General features: G+C 47.6%; 1 protein-coding gene across 1 annotated transcript in view; it reads right to left on the bottom strand.

Moving 5' to 3' along the window:
• Positions 1 to 23,579, bottom strand: part of DNAH2 (dynein axonemal heavy chain 2) — a 402,999-nt gene that overhangs the window by 210,218 nt on the left and 169,202 nt on the right. Inside the window, exons 22-25 of the mRNA XM_040346833.1 lie at positions 18,299 to 18,473; positions 8,718 to 8,881; positions 5,149 to 5,310; positions 2,665 to 2,768 (exon numbers count right to left, since the gene is read on the bottom strand). Of these exons, the coding sequence (XP_040202767.1) occupies positions 2,665 to 2,768; positions 5,149 to 5,310; positions 8,718 to 8,881; positions 18,299 to 18,473 (605 nt within the window). The remainder of the gene's footprint in view (positions 1 to 2,664; positions 2,769 to 5,148; positions 5,311 to 8,717; positions 8,882 to 18,298; positions 18,474 to 23,579) is intronic.

Genomic DNA, 23,579 nt, shown 5'->3' with positions numbered 1-23,579 from the left:
GATCCCTTGGCTGGGTATTTTCTGCATCAAGGAGTATGGAAATCAAGAGTTCCGATTTCACTTTAATGTCACTTGCTGCATCCTTGTTCCAGACCAATATTGAAGACAGGGCCATCAAGACAACTAGTATATTTAGAATGGGCTAAGCATTGTATCTCATGATAGGTTTCCTTTTCACTCAAAGTAGTCCATGCATAATGAGCGAAAGAAACTGAAATCACAAGAAGGGCATGACTGTTCTCCGTGTAAATAAGTGGGAGCCAGCAACCCTTTGGAGTAATAAGTCCGGATAAGTGGCTGCAGTTTTTTTGATGTTGTATTGCTGCCCTGTTCTAAGTTTCTGGACAAGGTTCGCAAATTTGACAATCAATATACATCCTTGTCTATGGTCATGATTAGAAGAACAAGAGTGCAAGAAGTGAGGTTTCTGAGCAGAGTTGGTGAGTTACCGTTTGTGATAAGGTGGGATATTTACCAATCTGGCAAAGCCTTGGAGTAGAGCTATGGCTCTTCCCATTCCAGATGTGGCAGATTGGGTAGTTTGGGACTATTGTATCGATACTGTCTAGAAGGCTCTCCTAGCAGATGTAGTAGACATGTCCAACTGAAATAGGGCTTTTGACCAACCAGAATAAGCAGAATAATTTACACCTACCGGCTCACCTTTTTGTATACCTGTGACAGGAGTCACTTTGGGTAGGGTGCCCGAGAACTCCAGTCTGATCTATACTAGACGGACTCTCTTTACAAGCCACCTTGTATATATGTACATATATTGTGTGTTGTCTCATGCTGTTGGACTCTTTTGCTGAGATCGTTTGGGGTGTGGTTGTATTCCATTTTTTTATTGTCTCTGTCTGCCCCAGGAGGAGCTTGACTCTGCAGAATGTTGAGGCTGGCCTACTCAGACTGGACCATCTATGACCCCTTAAAGCGGGAGTTCACCCAAATTTTTTTTTTTAACATTAGATTCATGCTCATTTTGTCAAGGGGAATCGGGTAGTTTTTTTAAAAACGAAGCAGTACTTACCGTTGTAGAGAGCGATCTTCTCCGCCGCTTCCGGGTATGGTCTTCGGGACTGGGCGTTCCTATTTGATTGACAGTCTTCCGACAGGCTACCGACGGTCGCATACATCGCGTCACGAGTAGCCGAAAGAAGCCGAACGTCGGTGCGGCTCTATACGGCGCCTGCGCACGACGTTCGGCTACTTTCGGAAAATCGTGACGCGATAGATGCGACCGTCGGAAGCTTGTCAATCAAATAGGAATGCCCAGTCCCTCAGCCCATACCGGGAAGCGGCGGAGAAGATCGCTCTCTAAAACGGTAAGTACTGCTTAGATTTTAAAAAAAACTACCCGATTCCCCTAGACAAAATGAGCATCAATCTAATGTTAAAAATTAACATTTCCGGGTGAACCTCCACTTTAAGATTTAAGCGGACCTATGGTGTCAATTAGCATAATGCACCTTTTCTGTAATGCCCACCCTTCAAAATGACCTGATTATGTGGCTAAAAGTTTGTGGATATCTGACCATCACACCTATACAAGCTTGTTGGATATTACATTCCAAAAGCATTGGTCATTATAATAGGGTTGGCCATGCCTGTATGGCGGTAACAGCCTCTACTCTACTAGGCAGAATTTCCACAAGATTTTGGAAAGTGTCTAAGGGAACGTGTGCCCAATTGGCCAAAAGAGCATTTTTATGGTCAGGTACTGATGTTGGATAAGAAGATCTTGGCCACAATTGGTGTTCCAATTTATCCCACAAGTGTTCAGTAGGGTTAAGGTCAGGGCTCTGTTTACGCCACTCAAGTTCCTCCCCACCAAACTCATCAAACTCTTAGGTAGATTCAGTAAGAGTTAGGCCGACTTATCAGTACATAAGTCGACCTAACTCAGAATCTACGCCGACTTATGTTTAAGCGTATGCTCAAACAGAGATACGCTTAAACATATCTAAGATACGACGGCTTGCGCCGTCCTATCTTAGATTGCAATATTTTGGATGGCCACTAGGTGGCGCTTCCATTGCGGTCGGCGTAGAATATATAAATGAGGAGATACGCCGATTCACGAACGTACGCCCGGCCGACGCAGTACTTTTACGCCTTTTACGTAAGAGATAGGCCGCGTAAAGTTAGCTAGGCTCTATTGGAATAGTAATGTCAAGTATGGCTGCCGTTCCCGCGTCGAAATTCGATTATTTTACGTTGTTTGCGTAAGTCGTCCGTGAATCGGGATTTACGCCGTTTACGTCCACGTCAAAATCAATAGGCCCATGCGGCGTACTTAGCCGCAATGCACACTGGGAAATGTAGGCGCCCGGCACATGCGCAGTAAAAGAAAACGTAAAAAACGTGAGGTCAAGCGCCATTAACATAAAACACGCCCCCCTCAAACACATTTGAATTAGGCGCCCTTACGCCCGCCGATTCAGGCTACGCCGACGTAACTTAGCAGGCAAGTACATTGTGAATCATGTACTTGCCTCGTTAACTTACGGCGGCGTAGCTTAAATTCCTTAAGCTACGCCGCCGCAAAGTTACGCGAACGTACCTGAATCTACCTACATGTCTTTATGGTGCTGGCGTCTTTAACAGAGGAGTACAATCATGCTGGAACGTAAAATAAGAAAATCATGGAACAACATATGGTACCTCTCCCGCAATGCCGGGTTCCGCAGGTCCACAATAAGAGGCAAAGTCCTTTTGAACTGGTCAATCCGCATCCTCGATGTCTCTACCACCTCCCAGTTTTTCTCCTGTGAATAGAAGATGAAGATTTTCCTGTAGCTTCAGGAAGCAAGATACAAAACTCCTCCAAAGGCATACAAATATTGATTGTGACTTAAGATAAAAAACAGGTTCCTCTAAATCCCATAATGCAATACTGCATCTCAACAACCTATCGGGAGCACCATCACTGCCTTATGAGATGCATGAAGGTGTTGCTGTGCTCATACATACAAGCAGGGCTTTTTTTCTCAGAAAATTGGAGCAGGAACTTAACTATGACCCCAAACCCCCCCTCCCCCCCCCCCCCCAAACACACACCCTCCAAACCAAATCAAATAGTGGTTGTGGTCAAATTTCACTAACAGTGGGAGGATCTTAACCACTTCCATACCGCGTCATTGTGAAATGACGGCGGCAAGAACCCCTCGCCGATCCGGGTGGATGTCATATGACGTCCTGTGTTCCCAGCGATCTAGGGCGCGCGCACGTGCCGCCGGCGGCACGCGCGCACCCGCGGCAGCGCTGTGTGTGTAAACACAGATCCACCTCCTGTCAGCAGTGAGGAGACCAATGTGTGTTCCCAGTACAGAGGAACACACATCGGTCTCCTCCCCTTGAGAGTCCCCTCCCCCCTACAGTTATAACACACCTTAGGGAACATATTTACCCCTTCAACGCCCCCTAGTGGTTAACCCCTTCCCTGCCAGTCACATTTACACAGTAATCAATGCATATTTATAGCTTTAATCGCTGTATAAATGGTCCCAAAAACGCTTCAAAAGTGCCCGATGTGTTCGCCGCAATGTCACGGTCACAGTAAAAAATCGCAAATCGCAAATACTAGTAAAAAAATTACTAAAATAAAAATGCCATAAACCTATCACCTATTTTGTAGACGCTTTAACTTTTGCGCAAACCAATCAATATACGATTATTGCAATTTTTTTTACCAAAAATATGTAGAAGAATACGTATCGGCCTAAACTGAGGAGAAAAAAAGTTTTTTTTTAAAAAAAAATTGATATTTATTAAATAAAAAATATTGTGTTTTTTTAAAAAATTGTCGCTCTTCTTTTGTTTATAGCGCAAAAAATAAAAACCGCAGAGATGATCAAATACCACCAAACGAAAGCTCTATTTTTGGGGGGGAAAAAACAAAGATTTAGTTTGGGTACAGTGATGCATGACCGCGCAATTTTCATTCAAAGGGCAACAGCGCTGAAAACTAAAAATTACTGGAGCAAGTGCCGTATTCTCCAAGCACTTGCTCCGTAATTTGCGGCGGCGTAGTGTAAATGGCCTGGCGTAAGGCCGCGTAATTCAAAGGGGGCGGCTTGTATTTAAATTAAGCGCGCCCCCGCGCCGATCGAACTGCGCATGCGCCGGGCAGAAAAATAGCCCAGTGCGCATGCTCCAGCTCACGACAGAAAACGTCAATGACGCCGACGTGAGCGTCATTGACGTAAAGTCATATTCGCGGACGACTTAGGAAAACGACGTAAACGACGTAAAAAGCCGACGCTGACCCGACGCCATACTTAACATGGCATACGACGGACCTTCGTAAACTTGCCCCTCATATAGCAGGGGCAAGTTTACGCTTACGGAAACGTCGTAAATTCACTGCGTCGTCCGCGCGTACGTTTGGGAATCTCGCGTAAATAGCCAATTTGCATAGACGACGGGGAAAACGACGAGGCGACACCTAGCGGCGGGAAAAAAATTGCATTTAAGATCTGACAGTGTAAGAGCCTTACGCCTGTCAGATCTAAGGGATATCTATGCGTAACTGATTCTAAGAATCAGTCGCATAGATACGACGGCCCAGATTAGGACTTACGACGGGGCAAATGGCGTTGCGCCGTCGTGAGCCCTTTGAGAATCTGGGCCAGAGTGTACAGTTTGGGAGTGCACTAGGTGCAGAGTTTGGGGGTGTGCTAGGTAAAATGTTTAGGGGTGCGCTACACACAGAGTGAATCGTTAAGCCTTCTTCCACAGCTGGCTACTTGTGTGACCGTGTGTATGCAAGTCAAGCTTGTTACCGGAATTCCGTTGTAAAAACCATCCAAATTTTCCCAGACAGAAATTCCGCTTGTGTGTACAGGGCATAAGTGGCAATTTTGGATGCCACCCACAGCCCATGGAGCAACAGCCGACACAGTGGTCAGGTAACCCCTCATAAGCCAACAAAAACAGGTATTGATATTTTGGATGTTTTTAGATAAATGGCCTGCTTAGCCAATGGTTAAGTAGCGCCATGATTTATCCTGTTCAACGGATTGCAAGAGGCCGATACCAGATCTAATTTAGGTACTTCATTTTCCAGAACGATACAATAATAACTAAAAAAGCTGTATTCATTAATGCTTTCTTCTGCCTGGATTTCAGCTTTAAATCAGCTCTCACCTTGAGCTCTCGGCTGAGTTTGCTCAGCCTCTTGAACAGGCCCTGTGCCGTGTTTTCCATGATCTCTGTCTGCAATGTCAGGAACCGACCAGACTTCCAGTCACCCCAGTTCTGTTCCCATTCCTTAGTGGCTTCCCATACCAGCTGTAGAGCGTCCAGGTCCTGCGGAGAAAGAAGAGCCAGTTCTAGAATCCGTATGTCTGGTTGTAGAAACGAGGCAGCAGTGAGACAAAATGGAAGACACAAGTGGAGGGAAGGAAGAAGCTTTGCTCAACCCCTGAGGTTCCAGCTGACTGACTGTCATAGCCACTACAGACATCGTTTTCTGTGTTGTTCTATATATAAGCAGCGATGAACCTCTTATTTAATACAGGTACTTATATAGCGGCATCTGTTTACGTAGCACTCTACATATAGGCCCGGATTCACAAAGCACTTACGCCGACGTATCTCGAGATACGCCGCGTAAGTGCAAATATGCGCCGTCGTATCTATGCGCCACACTCTGAAACCAAGATACGCCTGAAAATAGGCTTCATCCGACCAACGTAACTTTTCTACGCCGGCGTAGAGTGGGCACATATTTACGCTGGACGTATTTGGCGCACCCGTTGATTTTCTATTCACATATGCAAATGAGGGAGATACGCAGATTCACGAACGTACGTCCGTCTGACGCAGTGCGCGTAAAGTCCTACGTCCGGCGTAAAGTTATGCCCCATAAAGCAGGTGTAAGTCAGCAGCATCCATGCAAATGGCTGCACCAGGGAACACAAGCCGACGTATTTTACATAGTTAACGTAGGACGTGAATATGACTAGGCGTAGGTTACATTCACGCCGTAGGCAGTGATCCGGCGTATCTTAGGGAGTAGTTCCGACGTGATTCTGAGCTTGAGCACTGGGTTGCGTCCACGGGACGGCGCATACGCCGTTCAATATACGTATCTGTCTGAGACTCAGCCCATCATTTGCATGGGATCACGCCTCATTTGCATGGCTCACGCCCACTTCCACTTACGACGACTTACGCCTTAGAAACCTAGCGCAGATTTGGCAGCACTGGCTTTGTGAATCCAGTGCTTGCCTCTCTGCGCTACGTCTGTGTAGCGTAAAGGAGATACGCTACGGCGGCATAAATATGCGCTGATGTATGTGAATCCGGGCCATACAGTATATTGTACATTCACATCAGTCTCTGTCCTCAAGGAGCTTACAATCTAAGGGCCCTAACGTACATTCATACATACACTTACTAGGGCCAATTTAGACAAGAGCCAATTAACCTACCAGCATGTCTTTGAAGCTTGGGCAGAAAACGGAGTACCCGGAGGAAACCCATGCAGGCACAGGGAGAACATACAAACTCCAGACAAATAGTGCCGTGGTAGAGATTCAAACCGATGACCCCAGTGCTGCTAGAAGAAAGTGCTAACCACTTATATAAAACCAGTGGAAGAGTTATGCCACGTACACACGGTCGGAATTTGCGCCAGTAAAAAGTCAGATGGGAGCTTTTTGTCGGAAATTCCGACCGTGTGTACGCTTCACCGGACTTTTGCTGTTGGAATTTACACCAGCAAAAGATTGAGAGCAGGTTCTCAATTTTTCCAGACGGAAAAATTTTTAATCGGAAATTTCGGTTGTCTGTAGCAATTCCGACGCGCAAAATTCCGACGCATGCTCTGAAGCATTGAACTTTATTTTCTCGGCTCGTCGTAGTGTTGTACTTCACTGTGTTCTTGACGGTCGAAAGTTCAGAGAACCTTTGTATGACCGTGTGTATGCAAACCAAGCTTGAGCGGAATTCCGTCGGAAAAAGCATCCAAGGTTTTTCCGACGGAATTTCCGCTCGTGTGTACGGGGCATTAAAGATCTGGCTTTGGGAACTAATGGTAAGTCATATTTATTATAGATCTAAATCCGTGGTTGTCAATTGCAGACGTTGATAGCTCCAAAGAGCCACATATATGGCCAGATTCAAGTAGGGCGCCGCATCTTTATTACGATTATCTATCGTATTTACGCTACGCCGCCTTAAGTCAGAGAGGCAAGTACTGTATTCACAAAGTACTTGCCTCCTAACTTACGGCGGCGTAGCGTAAATGGGGCCGGCGTAAGCGCGCCTAATTCAAATGAGGATGAGGGGGCGTGTTTTATGTTAATGAGGGGTGACCCGACGTGATTGACGTTTTTTACGAACGGCGCATGTGCCGTCCGTGTACATATCCCATGTGCATTGCTCCAAAGTACGCCGCGAGGACGTTGGTTTCGACGTGAACGTAAATTACGTCCAGCCCTATTCATGGACGACTTACGCAAACAACGTAAAATTTTCAAATTTCGACGCGGGAACGACGGCCATACTTAACATTGACTAGGCCAGCTATTTGATGGAATAACTTTAAGCCGGAAACCGCCTTACGTAAACGGCGTATCTTTACTGCGACGGGCGCACGTACGTTCGTGAATCGACGTATCTAGGCATTTACATATTCTACGCCAAACTCAACCGAAGCGCCACCTAGCGGCCAGCCTAAATATTGCACCCTAAGATACGACGGCGCAGGCTGTCGTATCTTAGCTAGGTTTAAGTGTATCTCAGTTTGAGAATACACTTAAACTTATGACGGCGCAGATTCAGAGTTACGTCGGCGTATCTACTGATACGCCGGCGTAACTATTTGTGAATCTGGCTAATAATAACTAAAGCCTAAGTTTAGTTAAATCAAAAAATAAATCTTTACATGGGGTTTTACTTACCTCCAATGTGATGTACCCCTTGTGCTGTTGTCTTCTGGTTTAATAGAAATCTTCATCTTCTGATGCCCTCACCCCTGCCGCCATCTTCTGGTATGGTGAGGGTTAATAGAACTAAGGAAGCCTCATCAAGGGTCCCCGACTATGTCCACCTTTCCACCCAGCTACTCCATTCATAGAAGCTGTACTACATGCTTCTATAAATGAAACAGGGTTTATGATTAGAGAGGGGGATGGTTGAGTGGGCCCACTCCCACTATTCATAGGTTCTGATCTTCAGACAAAAACTTTAATTTAAATATATTTCTCTACAGTCACAAAGGATATACATTTACTTGTGTGTACCAAATACATTTACAAACCCACATATTACCAGTGACATCATCACTGTGCTGTAACCTGGGCAGAGAGCAGAGCTGTGGGAGGTGCCCAGCAGCTCCACCTACTACAGGCTGCCTGTAGAAAACTGCAGAAGAGGGCGGGGACAAGACCAGTCACCCTGCACAAGGAGAGGGAGCAGCAGTGAGTGGTCTTTCTTACAGGAGGCAAAGTCTCACACTGGATTACTGCACAGATCTGGGAGAAATACACAAATCACACCAAAATTCAATACACATAACCCTTGTATGTAGACAACATTTGCTTATTTCGGAGTTCAGCTGTACAGCCATACACCAGTTCCACAATTGGGCCTCTACAAGAACCTTGATATGAGCAAACTGCATTTCTTTCTCTTACTCATAGTCCAAGTCCCACTAACTGAACTCGGTTCTCCTCCTGTGTTCAGACCCTTTCTTCTCTCTCACCCACCTTTTCCATGGCCTGGATTTCCTTAGAGCCCGGCTGTTCTATCTTGAACATGCTGAGTCCAGAGCGGATGGTGTTTTCCTCTTCTTTAAAGGTGTTCATCATTTGTCGGAACATGGCTATTTGTTCCAGAGCCGCCTCACATCCTACTGAGCTGGAGAAGGGACCTGCAGGAAAGATGAATGATCAGGAAAAAAAATCTTATCACCTTTGTTATGGCGATGGCTGTGGAGGACCACCAGCCAACCAGTAAAGCTTCAGGATTCCACTAATGTGACTAACGGAAGAAATGCGGCCCTAATGATTTGGTACCTTCTAGGAGTAATGCCCCGTACACACGCTCAGGATTTCCGACGGGAAAAAATCCGTCGGGAAAACCCGATCGGAAAAAAGAGAGCTGTTTTTTTGCCTGCGGGTTTGGCATTTTCCAGACTTGTTTGTTCCCCGACTTAGTTGGGGTAGGCGGTACACTTTGGTGGGGGTGGGTCAGCCACGCCCTGTGACCTTTGACCTCTGGGATCCCGCCTTCTGACCTTTGACCTTTGGGGGAGGTCCCTGTTCCAATTCCTGAGTCCTAGCCATATTCTTCAATGGGAAACCCTAACCCTAACCCCAACCCCAACCCTAACCCCAACCCTAACCCGGTTGTGTATACGGGGCATAACAGGGGATTATGGGAAGGAATTCAAAGGGAGCAGCCATAATGGTTCAGGATCTGTATCCTATAGCAGGACAGTTGGCCTGCTGGCCTCACACTCATCCAGTTCTCTTATTCAATTTTTTTTATTCATGTTTTCCGAGCCCGAGGTGCAGTGCACAAAAACTAAACACCATGGGCCAGATTCTCGTAGACTGGCGTAAAACAGCGGCGGCGTAACGTATCTCATTTACGTTACGTGGCAAGTGCTTGATTCACAAAGCACTTGCCTGTAAAGTTGCGGCGGCGTATCGTAAATTCTCCGGCGCAAGCCCGCCTAATTCAAATGATACAGGTAGGGGGCGTGGATTATTTAACTTAGGCGCGTTCCCGCGCCGATCGTACTGCGCATGCGCTGTCCCTGAAATTTCCCGACGTGCATTGCGCTAAATGACGTCGCAAGGACGTCATTGGTTGACGTTAAAGTAAATGGCGTCCAGCGCCATTCACGGACGACTTACGCAAACAACGTACTTTTTTAAATTTCGACGCGGGAACGACGGCCATACTTAACATTGACTGCGCCTCATAGACCCAGGGGCAACTTTACGCGTCGCAAAAGCTACGGAAACGTCGTAAATTCTCTGCGTCGACCGCACGTAAGTTAAGGAATCTCGCGTAAATAGCTAATTTGCATAGACAACGGGGAAAACAACATCGGCGACACCTAGCGGCGGGAAAAAAAATGCATCTACGATCTGACAGCCTTACGCCTGTCAGATCTAATGGATATCTATGCGTAACTGATTCTAAGAATCAGTCGCATAGATACGCCGGGCCAGATTAGGACTTACGACGGTGCAAATTGCTTGCGCCGTCGTAAGCCCTTTGAGAATCTGGCCATAAGTGAACTAAAAAAGTGCATAAGAACACACACAAAAAAAAGTGCACAGGGTGCATCACTGGTACCCTCCCAAAGAGGAAGAACCTTCCTGACTCTCTAGAGCGCAAGGTTCCTGAAGGGGGCAAGGAACACTCCGGTCCATCTAAGCCAGGGGTCTCCAAACTTTCCAAAGAAAATTCCAGTTTAATACCTTTTAAAATTTAGGAGGGCCTTAAGAGATCAGTGAAAAGAATAGTGCCTCATCAATGGACTCAGTGGGAGGAATATTACCACATCTTTGATGTCAGTGGGAGGAATGTTACCACATCTTTGATGTCAGTGGGAGGAATGTTACCACATCTTTGATGTCAGTGGGAGGAATATTACCACATCTTTGATGTCAGTGGGAGGAATATTACCACATCTTTGATGTCAGTGGGAGGAATATTACCACATCTTTGATGTCAGTGGGAGGAATATTACCACATCTTTGATGTCAGTGGGAGGAATATTACCACATCTTTGATGTCAGTGGGAGGAATGTTACCACATCTTTGATGTCAGTGGGAGGAATATTACCACATCTTTGATGTCGGTGGGAGGAATATTACCACATCTTTCATGTCAGTGGGAGGAATATTACCACATCTTTGATGTCAGTGGGAGGAATATTACCACATCTTTGATGTCAGTGGGAGGAATATTACCACATCTTTGATGTCAGTGGGAGGAATATTACCACATCTTTGATGTCAGTGGGAGGAATATTACCACATCTTTGATGTCAGTGGGAGGAATATTACCACATCTTTGATGTCAGTGGGAGGAATATTACCACATCTTTCATGTCAGTGGGAGGAATATTACCACATCTTTGATGTCAGTGGGAGGAATATTACCACATCTTTGATGTCAGTGGGAGGAATATTACCACATCTTTGATGTCAGTGGGAGGAATATTACCACATCTTTGATGTCAGTGGGAGGAATATTACCACATCTTTGATGTCAGTGGGAGGAATATTACCACATCTTTGATGTCAGTGGGAGGAATATTACCACATCTTTGATGTCAGTGGGAGGAATATTACCACATCTTTGATGTCAGTGGGAGGAATATTACCACATCTTTGATGTCAGTGGGAGGAATATTACCACATCTTTCATGTCAGTGGGAGGAATAGTGCCTCATATTCAGTGGGTGAAAAGTGGGTGAAAAAGCAGCCCAAGGGCCGGATAAAGGCAAGCAAAGGGCCGGATAAAGGCAAGCAAAGGGCCGGATAAAGGCAAGCAAAGGGCCGGATAAAGGCAAGCAAAGGGCCGGATAAAGGCAAGCAAAGGGCCGGATAAAGGCAAGCAAAGGGCCGGATACAGGCAAGCAAAGGGCCGGATACAGGCAAGCAAAGGGCCGGATCTAGCCCGTGGGCTTCAGTTTGGAGAACACTGATCTGACCTAAAGGCCTGGTGGACCCCTTTTCTTGTGGCTAGCTGAACCCGACCTTTAAGTACTACGTTAGAGGTTCTCTCAAAGAGAAACCCCCAAGCAGAAGGTGGAAGAAAGCTATAGGTCACACATCCCCCTGGGACTTTAGGACAGACACAAAGTCCAGCACCCTACTGTACTGGTGAGTGAAAAAACACACATAAAAAAAGGTGGTAACAAAGCCTGCTCCATTTTCTGCCAAAAAGCCTAGCCCAGTGATGGCAAACCTTGGCACCCCAGATATTTTGGAACTACATTTCCCATGATGCTCCACTACACTTCAGATTACATGAGCATCATGGGATATGTCGTTCCAAAATATCTAGGATGTCAAGGTTCGCCATCACTGGCCTAGCCCATGAAGTGGTGTTGTGACCTAGTGCAGTTCTCACAGTGGTGTCCCAAATCCACAGTGATACTAGGAGCACCCCAAGTTGCAAATCCCAGGAGGTGCTTAACATTGCAAACTCTCTGTCTTCCCGGGCCTCAGCCAGAGCAGGTAGCACCACTCAAATCAGGGGGCACTGACTACTTGGGTCCCTTTGCACTAGGAAAGAACTATTGACCACCACCTTACTAGGGTGACCACGTGTCCCGGATTGCTTGGGACAGTCCCGCATTTTGCAGGTGTGTCCCGGGCACCTTCATTCTAGGACAATACAGTGTCCCGGAATGGAACTGACACAGCCACCCCCCTGGGCCAATCTGATGCCCCAAAAAGTCCACCACATCACTGCTTTACTCACTGACAGTACTTGTCCTGGCCAGGAATGCCTGGAGGAGCACAATCCCCGCCCACTGCTTGTGATTGGAGAAATCATAAATCCCGCTTCTTGTGTCCAATTACTGTGCTGTGATTTGTTACACCACAAGCTGATTTTTGGAAAGGGGTGGCAGGGCTGCCATCAGGGGGGTACAGGCAGTACACCTGTAAGGGCCCTGGAGGACCTCCAGGGGCCCAGATGGCAACCCCTTTTTTTTATTGTTTTTTTTGTAAGGGCCCCCCGGATGGCAACCCCCCCCCTTTTTTTTATTATTTTTTATATATATATATATATAATTTTTTTATTATTATTATTAAAGGGCCCAGAAGTCCCCAGGGCCCAGGTAGCAACCCCCCCTTTTTTCTTTATTAAACATTTTTTTAATTTTTTTTATATATTTATTTTTTTTCTTTTTATTCAAGGGCCCGGAGGTCACCAGGGCCTCGAATGGAAACCCCCCCCCCTTTTTTTTATATATATATATTTAAATTTTATTTTTTTGTAAGGGGCCCGGTGGTCCCCAGAGCAAGCCCCCAATTTGTGGGACCCCCCCCGCTTCTAAATTCGTGGCAGCCCCCCCCGTTTTCAATTTGAATCGGCAGCACCCCCCCACGATTCTCTGCTCCAGGGGGCCCATGCCTGAAGCTGTGTAAGGGGCCCTAAAATTCCTGATGGCGGCCCTCAGGGAGGGTGTCCCTGAATGGTAGTTTGGAAATGTGGTCACCCTACACCTTACCCAGCGAACCCTTCATTTGGATTCCTTCCTATGGGGAAGGTGCTTCTCAGGACCCCCATCATAGAAACAGGGATACTATACAGCCAGCCATACTTGCCAAAAGGTCAGAATGACGACGGAGCACCCTTACTTGACACTGATAGCAGACAATACACTTGATTTTGACTCCATTTTTTCATTACATCTGGTTGAAATATTTGTGTTTGGCCCCGTACACACGATAGAATCCATCCGCAGATAAATCCCAGCAAATGGGTTTCAGCGGATAGATCCTATGGTGTGTACACGCCAGCGGATCTTTTTCCGCGGAGAAATCTCCTCTGGGATGGATTCCAGCAGATCGGATATTTGCTGACATGCACAACATATCCATCTGCTGGAGTCCATCCCAACGGATGGATCCGCTGGTCTGTACAAACTCACCGAATCCATCCGTCCGAAGGGATCCCCCGCATGCGTCGTAATGATTTGACGCATGCGTGGAATTCCTTATATGACAGCGTCGCGCACGTCGCCGCGTCATAATCGCGGCGACGGCGCGACACGTCATCGCCAGATGATTTCGGCGCGGATTTCAATGCGATGGTGTGTACACACCATCGCATGAAAATCCGCCGAAATCCACGAGAGGATTTATCCGCGGAAACGGTCCGCTGGACCGTATTCGCGGATAAATTCTATCGTGTGTATGGGGCCTTTGTTTCTGTGAATATTTTCTTGTATAATGCTACATTCTGCTTAGTTTGATTCAACTCAAATTACAAATAGCACAATGATGACTTTCAGTAAATTTAACTCTAATGCCCTGTACACATGAGCAGAATTTCCGACAGGAAAAAAGTTGGATGGTATTTCTGAAGGAATTCCGCTCAAGCTTGGCTTGCATACACACGGTCACACAAAAGTTCTCAGAACTTTTGAGCGTTAAGAACTCGGTGACGTACAGCACTACGACGAGGCGAGAAAATTAAGTTCAATGCTTCCGAGCATGCGTCAAATTGTTTCCGAGCATGCGTGTTTTTTTTTGCGCGTCGGAAAAGCATACAGACGATCGGATTTCCCAATAGCAATTTTTTCTGTCTGGAAAATTAAGAACCAGCTCTCAATCTTTTGCTGGCGGGAATTCCGACAGAAAAAGTCAGATGGAGCATACACATGGTCGGAATTTCCGCCCAAAAGCTCACATCTGACTTTTTCCGACGGGAAATCCGGTCGTGTGTACGGGGCATCAGTTTTATTGATTTCTTTGTGCATGCTCTAAAAAGAGCAAATTGTTTTTTCCGTCTGGAAAATTGAGAACCAGCTCTCAATCTTTTGCTGGTGGGAATTCCGACAGAAAAATGCATACTCTAAAAAGAACAAATGGAAAATGTTCAGTAATATGTGCTGCAAACACATCAAAAACACAAAATGAAGACATTCCAACCTATCCATATGTTTCCCTCTTTGATTTAACCTGAAATTGGATGATGATTGGTTCATTGAAACAACTGAAATATTAGATGACTGGACTAAATTGTGTGTGAAACTACAAAAACCCAACTCCAAGTCTCTAATAATGGGGGGTTATGGGAAATCAGAGGTAGCTGGCATGGTGGTTCAGAAGGTTTATCCTCCGGGAGGACAGTCATATGACTATAGAGTAGACTTTAATAACAGAAGATCATGAATAAGGACTATTTCACACTGCCACAAAGACTGATGTTCTATGTCTATTCCCCATACCTCCTTTGGCTATAGAAGATAAAGGAAATCCAGTGTAGATGGTGGGAGCCCTTCATAATGGGCTCAGCAGGTGTGCAGACCCAAGAACTCAACATAGATATCCCACCAACAGAGTCTCCATCCCCAAGAAATGGAAGAGACTGTCAGGGGGTTTAATACTCCATCTACTAAACACTAATAGCCAGATTCAGGTAGAGCGGCGTATTGTTAGGCGGGCGTAGCGCAGCTCATATGCGCTACGCCAACGTAACTTAGATAGGCAAGGCCAGTATTCACAAAGCACTTGCTCCCTAAGTTACGGCGGCGTAGCGTAAATGGGCCGGCGCAAGCCCGCCTAATTCAAAGTAGGCAGGTAGTGGGCGTGTTTGATTCAAATGAATCGTGACCCCATGTAAATGCATGGCCGTACGAACGGCGCATGCATGCTCAGAATCACGTCGCAAATACTCCCTAAGATCCGACGGCTCAATGCGTACGACGTGAACGTCACTTACGCCCAGCCCCATTCACGTACGACTTACGTAAACGACGTAAAATCCAACGGCAGTTCCGACGTCCATACCCTAAACGACTTAGACCAGCTTTTTGGTGGTTTATCTTTACGGCGGAAAAACGCCTTACGTAAACGACGTAGATTACAGCGACGGGCGCAAGTACGTTTGTGAATCGGCGTATCTCGCTCATTTACATATTCAACGCGTAAATCAACGGAAGCGCCACCTAGCGGCCAGCGTAAATATGCACCCAAGATACGACGGCGTAGGAGACTTACGTCGGTCGTATCTTGCCACAATTCAGGCGTATCTGATTTAGAGAATCAGCGCATAGATACGACGGCGCACGTTTGGACTTACGACAGCGTATCAGTAGATACGCCGGCGTAAGTCTACCTGAATCCGGCTATAAAAAGGCAAGATTTAGGTGTAACTTCCCTATATCTTGATATTGTGAAGGAATGTGATAATCATAAAAATGCCTATTTTCTTATGTGTATACATGTTTCTATGCATTTTTAATAAAGTCTATGGGCCAGATTCACGTAGCTCAGCGGATCTATAGATATGCTCGATCTACGTGAATTAAGATCCGCTCCCGCAAGTTTAGGAGGCAAGTGGCTAATTCACAAACAACTTACCTCCAAACTTGCGACAGCGGATCCTAACTCCCCCGGCGGAATTCAAATTCCGCGGCTAGGGGAGTGTACTATTTAAATCAGGCGCGTTCCCGCGCCGATTTAAATGCACAGGCGCCATCCGGGGAATTTCCCGGCGTGCATTGCTCCCACTGATGTCACTAGGACGTCAGTGGTTGCGACGTGAGCGGGACTTGCGACGCGCGTGTTCATGAATCGGCGTACGCAAACGACGTAGGAAAATTCAAATTCGACGCGGGAACGCCGGCTATACTTAACATTGGCTGCGCCTGATAAAAGAAGGGGTAAGTATACAACGGAAAACCGCTACGGAAACGACGTAAGAACACTGCGACGGGTCCGTGTACGTTCGTGAATTTGCGTATCTCGCTGATTTACATATTATTTATCGTGAATCAGCGGGAACGCCCCCGGCGCCATTTTTAAATTGAAAAAAAGATCCGACAGTGTAACACATTGTAACACTGTCGGATCTAGCCCTATCTATGCGTAACTGATTCTATGAATCAGGCGCATAGATAGGACCAGTTTACGTCAGAGATACGATGGTGTATCTGTAGATACACCGTCGCATCTCTTTGTGAATCTGGCCCTATATTCTACTTTGTATATATATGTAAACTGCTTTAATAAAGTCCTTACTCAAAATGGTCTCTAGTAACACCCCCTGCCATCGAGATGACGAAAGCTAAAGATGGCACCTACCCCCTACTACCCACGCATTGGAAGAATGAGGAAATGAGAAGATTGAACGAGTGAGGCGCAAACTTCAGCCAACCAGATGTACAGTTTAGACTGATAACATTTGCATAATAGTGACGTATTCTTTATCTTGCTGTGTGTAAAAGAGCTTGGCACTGGCTGTAATAAATCAGAGATAAGGAAGTAACTGTACTGTACAGATGTCCAGTGTGTTTGCTCTCCGTGCACACACAAATGATTTTGGAACAGCAGCAGATATTCAGCCTGAACCACATTGAGGTTCACCCCCATAACCCCATTACAATATTATCCCTTTTTCAGACTCCCTAGCCCTAAGTCCCGACTTATTGATTGTGCCATTTGGGCAATATCCATTATTAAACCAACTATAACAGTGGTTCTCAACCTGTCTAGTGCCGTGACCCCTTGATAAAATTTCCCAAATTGTGGGGACCCCTAACAGTAAAATTATTTTCCTATCGTGGATTTCCGGCACTCAAGGTAAGAAGTAATTTGCACCCCTAACCCACGGACATTTAGCGCTCCCTTCCACTCGTACGATATTAAAACCCCCTATAGTACATTTTAGGATGTACCACTGTTTCTTTGTTCTCCTTTCTTTCCCTTTTATCTCTCTATCCTAATTTCTTGTTTTGTTATCCCCATCCCTCTCTAGACGTCTTTCTTGTTCTTTCTCTTATTCTTTCTCTCCCTTTTGCTTTGTTCCTCTCCCTTCCATGTATTCTCCATTTTTATTCCTTCTCTTACTCCCAGGTGGGGAGTATGGGATCAGTGGCAGTGCTGGCGGGGAGTTGGGATCAGTGGCAGCGCTGGCGGGGAGTTGGGATCAGTGGCAGCGCTGGCAGGGAGTTGGGATCAGTGGCAGCCCTGGCGGGGAGTTGGGATCAGTGGCAGCGCTGGCGGGGAGTTGGGATCAGTGGCGGCGCTGGCGGGGAGTTGGGATCAGCCAACTTAGGTGCTCTTGATCAAGGTTATCTACTGATCTGAGAACTGTAGTGGGGACTTTTAAAAGGCAACTCTAATCACAGGTAGTGTTACTCATTGTGTCTCCGACTTTGTGGTTTCTCGTAGCAGTGACACTTATGCTGAAATCAGGAGATAGGGTCTCCTCCAGCCCCTCCCACTTCACATTCCTCACCAGTCAGCTGACCTCTAGTCCCTGCCCCCCAGCTATGCCGTGAACTGAATGGGCGGCTGTGAAGAGGCTGAGTGGGCGGCCGCAGGCATCAGGAACAGCCCAGGTTTTTGTGACCCCTGGCAAATCCTCATTTGACCCCCAAGGGGGTCCCGACCCCCAGGTTGAGAACCACTGAACTATAAGCTAAGACCAACACTAATTCTCACCCTGACAGCCAGTACTGAAATGCTTTCATTGTGTACAATTGTTCCATTACATTTAAGGAGGTCCTCTTGCCCTTTTGGTTCTAGAAGTCCTTTGCAGCCAGGCTTTCCCTGCTCTGACAAAGAAAAGTTGTCTCACCTCTCCTAGCGAAGTCCTCCAGGAGGGAGCGTGACTTTTTCTTGAACTCCTCGGCAGTGTGGATGAGACTAGCTTTGAACTTCTCCTTGGATTTCTTCAGCATGGTCTCGCTGTCGATAAGACTCTGCTGGAAAGACAGCCATGCCTTGTTCAGGGAGTCCAGTGTATTCAGAACCTGAGACAATCAGAAAGAAACTTTATAAGCACAATGAACCTTATACATTTTATTTTCTAAAGGACTAAACCCCTAGTGCAGGGGTCTCCAAACTTTTCGAACAAAGGGCCACTTTATTGTCCTTCAGACTTTAGGAGGGCCAGATTGTGGCCAGCAGGGGCAGAAAATGTCACAGGCTCAGCATCAGTGAGAATAAATATGGCCTTAGGGTTGGTAGCCAATAGGAGGAGGTGTATTCCCCCTATTAGTAGGAGGTATAGTATCCCATCATTGGGATCGGTGGAAGATATACTGCCCCATTGTTGATGTCAGTGGGACAAATGGTGCCTCATATCAGTGGGAGGAATTGTGCCCCAAGGGCCAGATACAGACTAGCAAAGGGCCACATCTGGCCCTCGGGCCGCAGTTTGGAGACCCCTGCCCTAGTGTAAGGAAACTGGGAGCCCATATTGTTCTCTGATTCTCTATTTTATCTGAAGATTCACTCCCAGTCTAACCACTCCTGACCCATTTTTACCTCTAATCTTTCTGGAGCCCATCCAAATAAAATAACATATCTTTATACCTGTAATGTTATTGAGGTTTGACCAATCCCAGACTGCGTAAAGAGAATAGGGAGAGAAAAACGGTAGCAAAAATTGTCAGATTTTAATCCCATGTTTGTACTAGGCATCCATGTAACGCAGGGGTGTCAAACTCAATTTCATCGTGGGCCGCATCAGCATTATGATTTCCCACAAAGGGCCCATTTGTATCTGCAAGAGATGTCCAGCGCATCCCCTCCCCTTACATTAGATGTTAAAGCGGAGCTTTACCCTAAAGTGGAACTCCCGCTGATCGGAACCCTCCCCCCTCCGGTGACACCTTTCAGGGGGGAGGGGGGTGCAGATACCTGTCTAAAGACAGGTATTTGCACCCACTTCCGGCCACACAGTCTCGGGCAGACTGCGGGCATGACGTTACCTCCCGTCCCCCCCCCCCCCGTTGTGTTCTGGGAACACTCGGCTCCCAGTACACAGCGGGAGCCAATCGGTAGGCGTAGAGCGCCGTAGGGAACCGGGCAGTGAAGCCGGAGCGCTTCACTTCCTGGTTCCCTCACCGAGGATGGCGGGGGGGGCAGCAGAGTGGCGAGCGATCGCTCGTCCTCTGCTGCGGACGCCGCTGGACTCCAGGACAGGTAAGTGTCCCAATATTAAAAGTCAGCAGCTGCAGTATTTGTAGCTGCTGGCTTTTAATATTTATTTTTTCAGTGGACATCCGCTTTAAGAGCCAACTCACCATCAGAAGTTGAGTCTCACAGTGCACCTCCCTTTCCTTATGCTGCTGCTGGGAAGAAGCTGGATGCATTTTTTAAAAGCATAAAGTTAGGGTCTTCAGGAAGACCAAAGGAGGGCTGCAGCTGCAGGAGAGGTGTGAGGGCCACATGAAATGGCCTGAAGGGCCGGATTTGGCCTGCGGGCCATGTGTTTGACACATGTGATGTAACGTAACAAATTTGACAAAAGAGTCAAAGTCCAACTAAGACATATTTGATGTAGGCCAACTAAGAAACAATGCAGGGATGTCATAAACCTCTACTAGTAAGGTCTTCAAAAGATTCCTAATGAAGAGGCCCTGTCATAAATGGCCCCATTGTAAACATTCAGAGAACAGAATACACATCTGTGAGCCTGGTTTTTGACATAAAACTCAACTTCCCTAAATACAAGCAAATGTACATACATTATATGAACAATGATCCATTAGCAGACTCTAAGGCCCCATACTCACGAGCAAACATGTCTGCTGAAACTGGCCCGCAGGCCAGTTTCAGCAGACATGTTTGGTCGTGTGTGGGCGCGAGCGGGCCGAATTCCAGCAAACATTTGCCCGCCGGGCCTTTTCCCAGCAGACAAATATTCCTGGACTTGTTTTAAAACAGTCCGCTGGAATTCTGCCCGCTCGGACATGTACGGTCGTCAGTACAGACCTACCGTACATGTCCAGGCGCCCGCCGTCCCTCGCATGCGTCGAATGACTTCGACGCATGCGTGGAAGCATTTTAAAGGCGGGCCGCCCACGTCGCCGCGTCATTGTCGCGGCGACACCGCGTCATCGACGCGGCGACACCGCGGACACGCCCCGCGTATTGTTTACGCGCGGACTTCTGTACGATGGTGTGTACAACCATCGTACAGAAGCCCTCTGGCAGACATGTATGGTGAAAACGGTCCGACGGACCGCTTTCACCATACATGTTTGGTCGTGAGTACCCGGCCTAAGGGAAACCACATTCAAAATGATTAGCAAATGCTGAGATATGATCCCCTCATGACGTCATATGTGACGAAATGCGTAGGATGCAGCCAGGATACATACTACCACACATGCTAGATGAGCCTTGGTTACTGGCAGTGTAGACAGGTTGAGATGTTACAAGTGCATTCCTTTTACAGAATACAAAATTATTCTTTAAATGTGGATTTACACTATATGAGCTGTGTTTTTAATCCCTTACTGTATCATGAATTGCGGGTCCTGTTAAACTGGGAGAGAGCTGTGGAGTGTCATCATAGGGATCTGGGTGCAGCCTGCAGGAGTTTCCACACTTACGAGGGAGTTCTGTGAGGTGCTGCCAATTGACTGCAAGAGGCTCTTTGAGATACCAAAAGTGATATATGACCAATCTATATTGGGGGTCTTATAATTCTGGAAAGCCTTGCTTGCATAAGATTGTCGGTGTATAACACATAAAGACTCATGCCGCGTACACACGACCGTTTTTAATGTCATGGAAAAAACAAAAGTTTTTCTCAACATGATTCTTGTCAAACCTGCCTTGCATACACACGATCGTGAAAAAAAAAGGATTTTTGTACTCACCGTAAAATCCATTTCTCTGAGTTCATAGACGGACACAGCCTTCATTGACCTTAGGGTTATGCTTCTTCCTACCAGGAGATTTAGGCAGAATTCTACAGCACTTAAGGTGTTAAAACTTTCCTTCATGCCGCTCCTCCCAGGGGCGTGGCTCCCCCAGGCATAACCCACACCCTGCTCTAGCAGCTTCAGTTCGTAACAAGCAGTACAAACCAAGGAGGGGTGGGTGCTGTGTCCGTCTATGAACTCAGAGAAATGGATTTTACGGTGAGTACAAAAATCCTTTTTTCTCTTTCGTTCATAGACGGACACAGCCTTCATTGACCTTAGGGACGTCCCCAAGCAGTGTCAAAAAATTCGAGGGGTGGGAAAAATAACACAGCAAACAACAGGTTACACCCCAAACAAAACCGGAGTTACTCAACGGAGGAACTCCAACCTTAAACTGCCGCCTGTAACACCCTGCGGCCGAAGGAGGCATCAGAAGATGCACTCACATACACCTTATAAAACTTTGAAAAAGTGTGGACCGACGACCAGGTCGCAGCCTTACACACTTGTAACACAGAGGCTTGATGTCGGAAAGCCCAGGAGGCCCCGATCGCCCTGGTCGAATGCGCCGTGACCCGAAAGGGAGGTGCCCGCCCCTTCAGGGCATAGGCCTGAAGCACAACCTGTTGGATCCACCTGGAAATGGTGGCCGGCGAGACTGCCAGGCCCTTACTGGGACCGGACACAGACACGAACAGCGAGTCTGACTTCCGGAACGGAGCTGTCGCCGACAAGTAAACTCGAAGGGCCCGAACCACATCCAGAGAATGTAAAATGGCTTCCTTCGGGTTCTTCGGCTGAGGACATAATGATGGAACAACAATGTCCTCGTTAATGTGAAAGGCCGAAACGACCTTCGGAAGAAAAGAAGGCCGCGGGCGCAGCACCGCCTTATCCTGATGGATGACCAAATAGGGGGCCTTGCAAGACAAGGCCGCCAGTTCAGACACTGAACTGTCCTCAAAGGGGGCACGCTGAAGCGCCGAGAGGACCAAATTCAAGTCCCAAGAAGGCAGCGGAGGGCGCACCGGGGGGGCCACATGCCGGACCCCCTGCACAAACGTGCGAACCAAAGAGTGCGCTGCCAAGGGACGCTGAAAATAAACAGCCAGAGCAGAAATCTGGCTCTTGATCGTGCTCAAGGCAAGAGCCTGGTCCACTCCCCGCTGTAGGAACAGCAGGATCCGGGACACCACGTAAGTACGGGGGTGCCACTTCATCTCCTCACACATAGAGATGTATGCTTTCCATGTACGATGGTAAATTTTTCGAGAAGTGGACTTCCGTGCACGCAGCATGGTAGAGATAATCGGGCCCGACAGGCCCCGGTCCTTCAGTACCTGGTTCTCAACAGCCACGCCGTTAAAGCCAGTGACCGTAAAGCAGGATGGAAGATCGGGCCCTGAGACAGGAGATCTTCCCTCAGAGGCAGACGCCAGGGGGCGTCTGCCACCAGACGTACCAGGTCCGCGTACCAAGAGTGACGCGGCCAGTCTGGGGCAATCAGGATCGTTGGAATCCCTTCGGCTTCCACCCTGCGAAGCAGGCGGGGTAGGAGCCTTAGAGGAGGGAAGGCGTAAATCAGGTGATATTGACCCCAGGGAGCCACCAACGCGTCTGACGCGTCTGCCCACGGGTCCTTTGACCTGGCCACAAACCGTGGCACCTTCCGATTGAGACGGGACGCCAGAAGGTCCACGTCTGGAGTGCCCCATTTTTGGCACAGGACCTGAAACACCTCCGGGTGGAGAGACCACTCCCCTTGATCCAGAGTCGTGCGACTTAGGAAGTCGGCTTGCCAATTCTGAACTCCCGGAATGTATACAGCCGACAGAGCCGGAACGGACCTTTCGGCCCACTGAAGTATGTGAGCGACCTCCGTCGCTGTGGCCGAGCTCCTTGTGCCGCCCTGATGATTGACGTACGCCACGGCCGTGGCGTTGTCGGACTGGATCCTGACAGGACGGCCCTGCAGCTCCAGGGACCACCTGACAAGGCACAGCTTGATTGCTCGGAGCTCCAGGATATTGATCGTCAGGCGGGACTCCTCCCGAGTCCAGCGCCCCTGGCCTGACTGGGTGCCCCAGACGCCCCCCCAGCCGAAGAGGCTGGCATCCGTCGTGACCACAGTCCAGCGGCACGGAAGAAAAGACTTCCCGGACCAAAGCACCGGAGACGTCAGCCACCATGCCAGGG

This window comes from Rana temporaria, chromosome 3 (genome assembly GCF_905171775.1).
Source record: "Rana temporaria chromosome 3, aRanTem1.1, whole genome shotgun sequence".
Classification (NCBI taxonomy): domain Eukaryota; kingdom Metazoa; phylum Chordata; class Amphibia; order Anura; family Ranidae; genus Rana; species Rana temporaria.
Note: the sequence above shows the minus strand (reverse complement) of the source record. Positions and strands in the feature narration are given on the sequence as shown.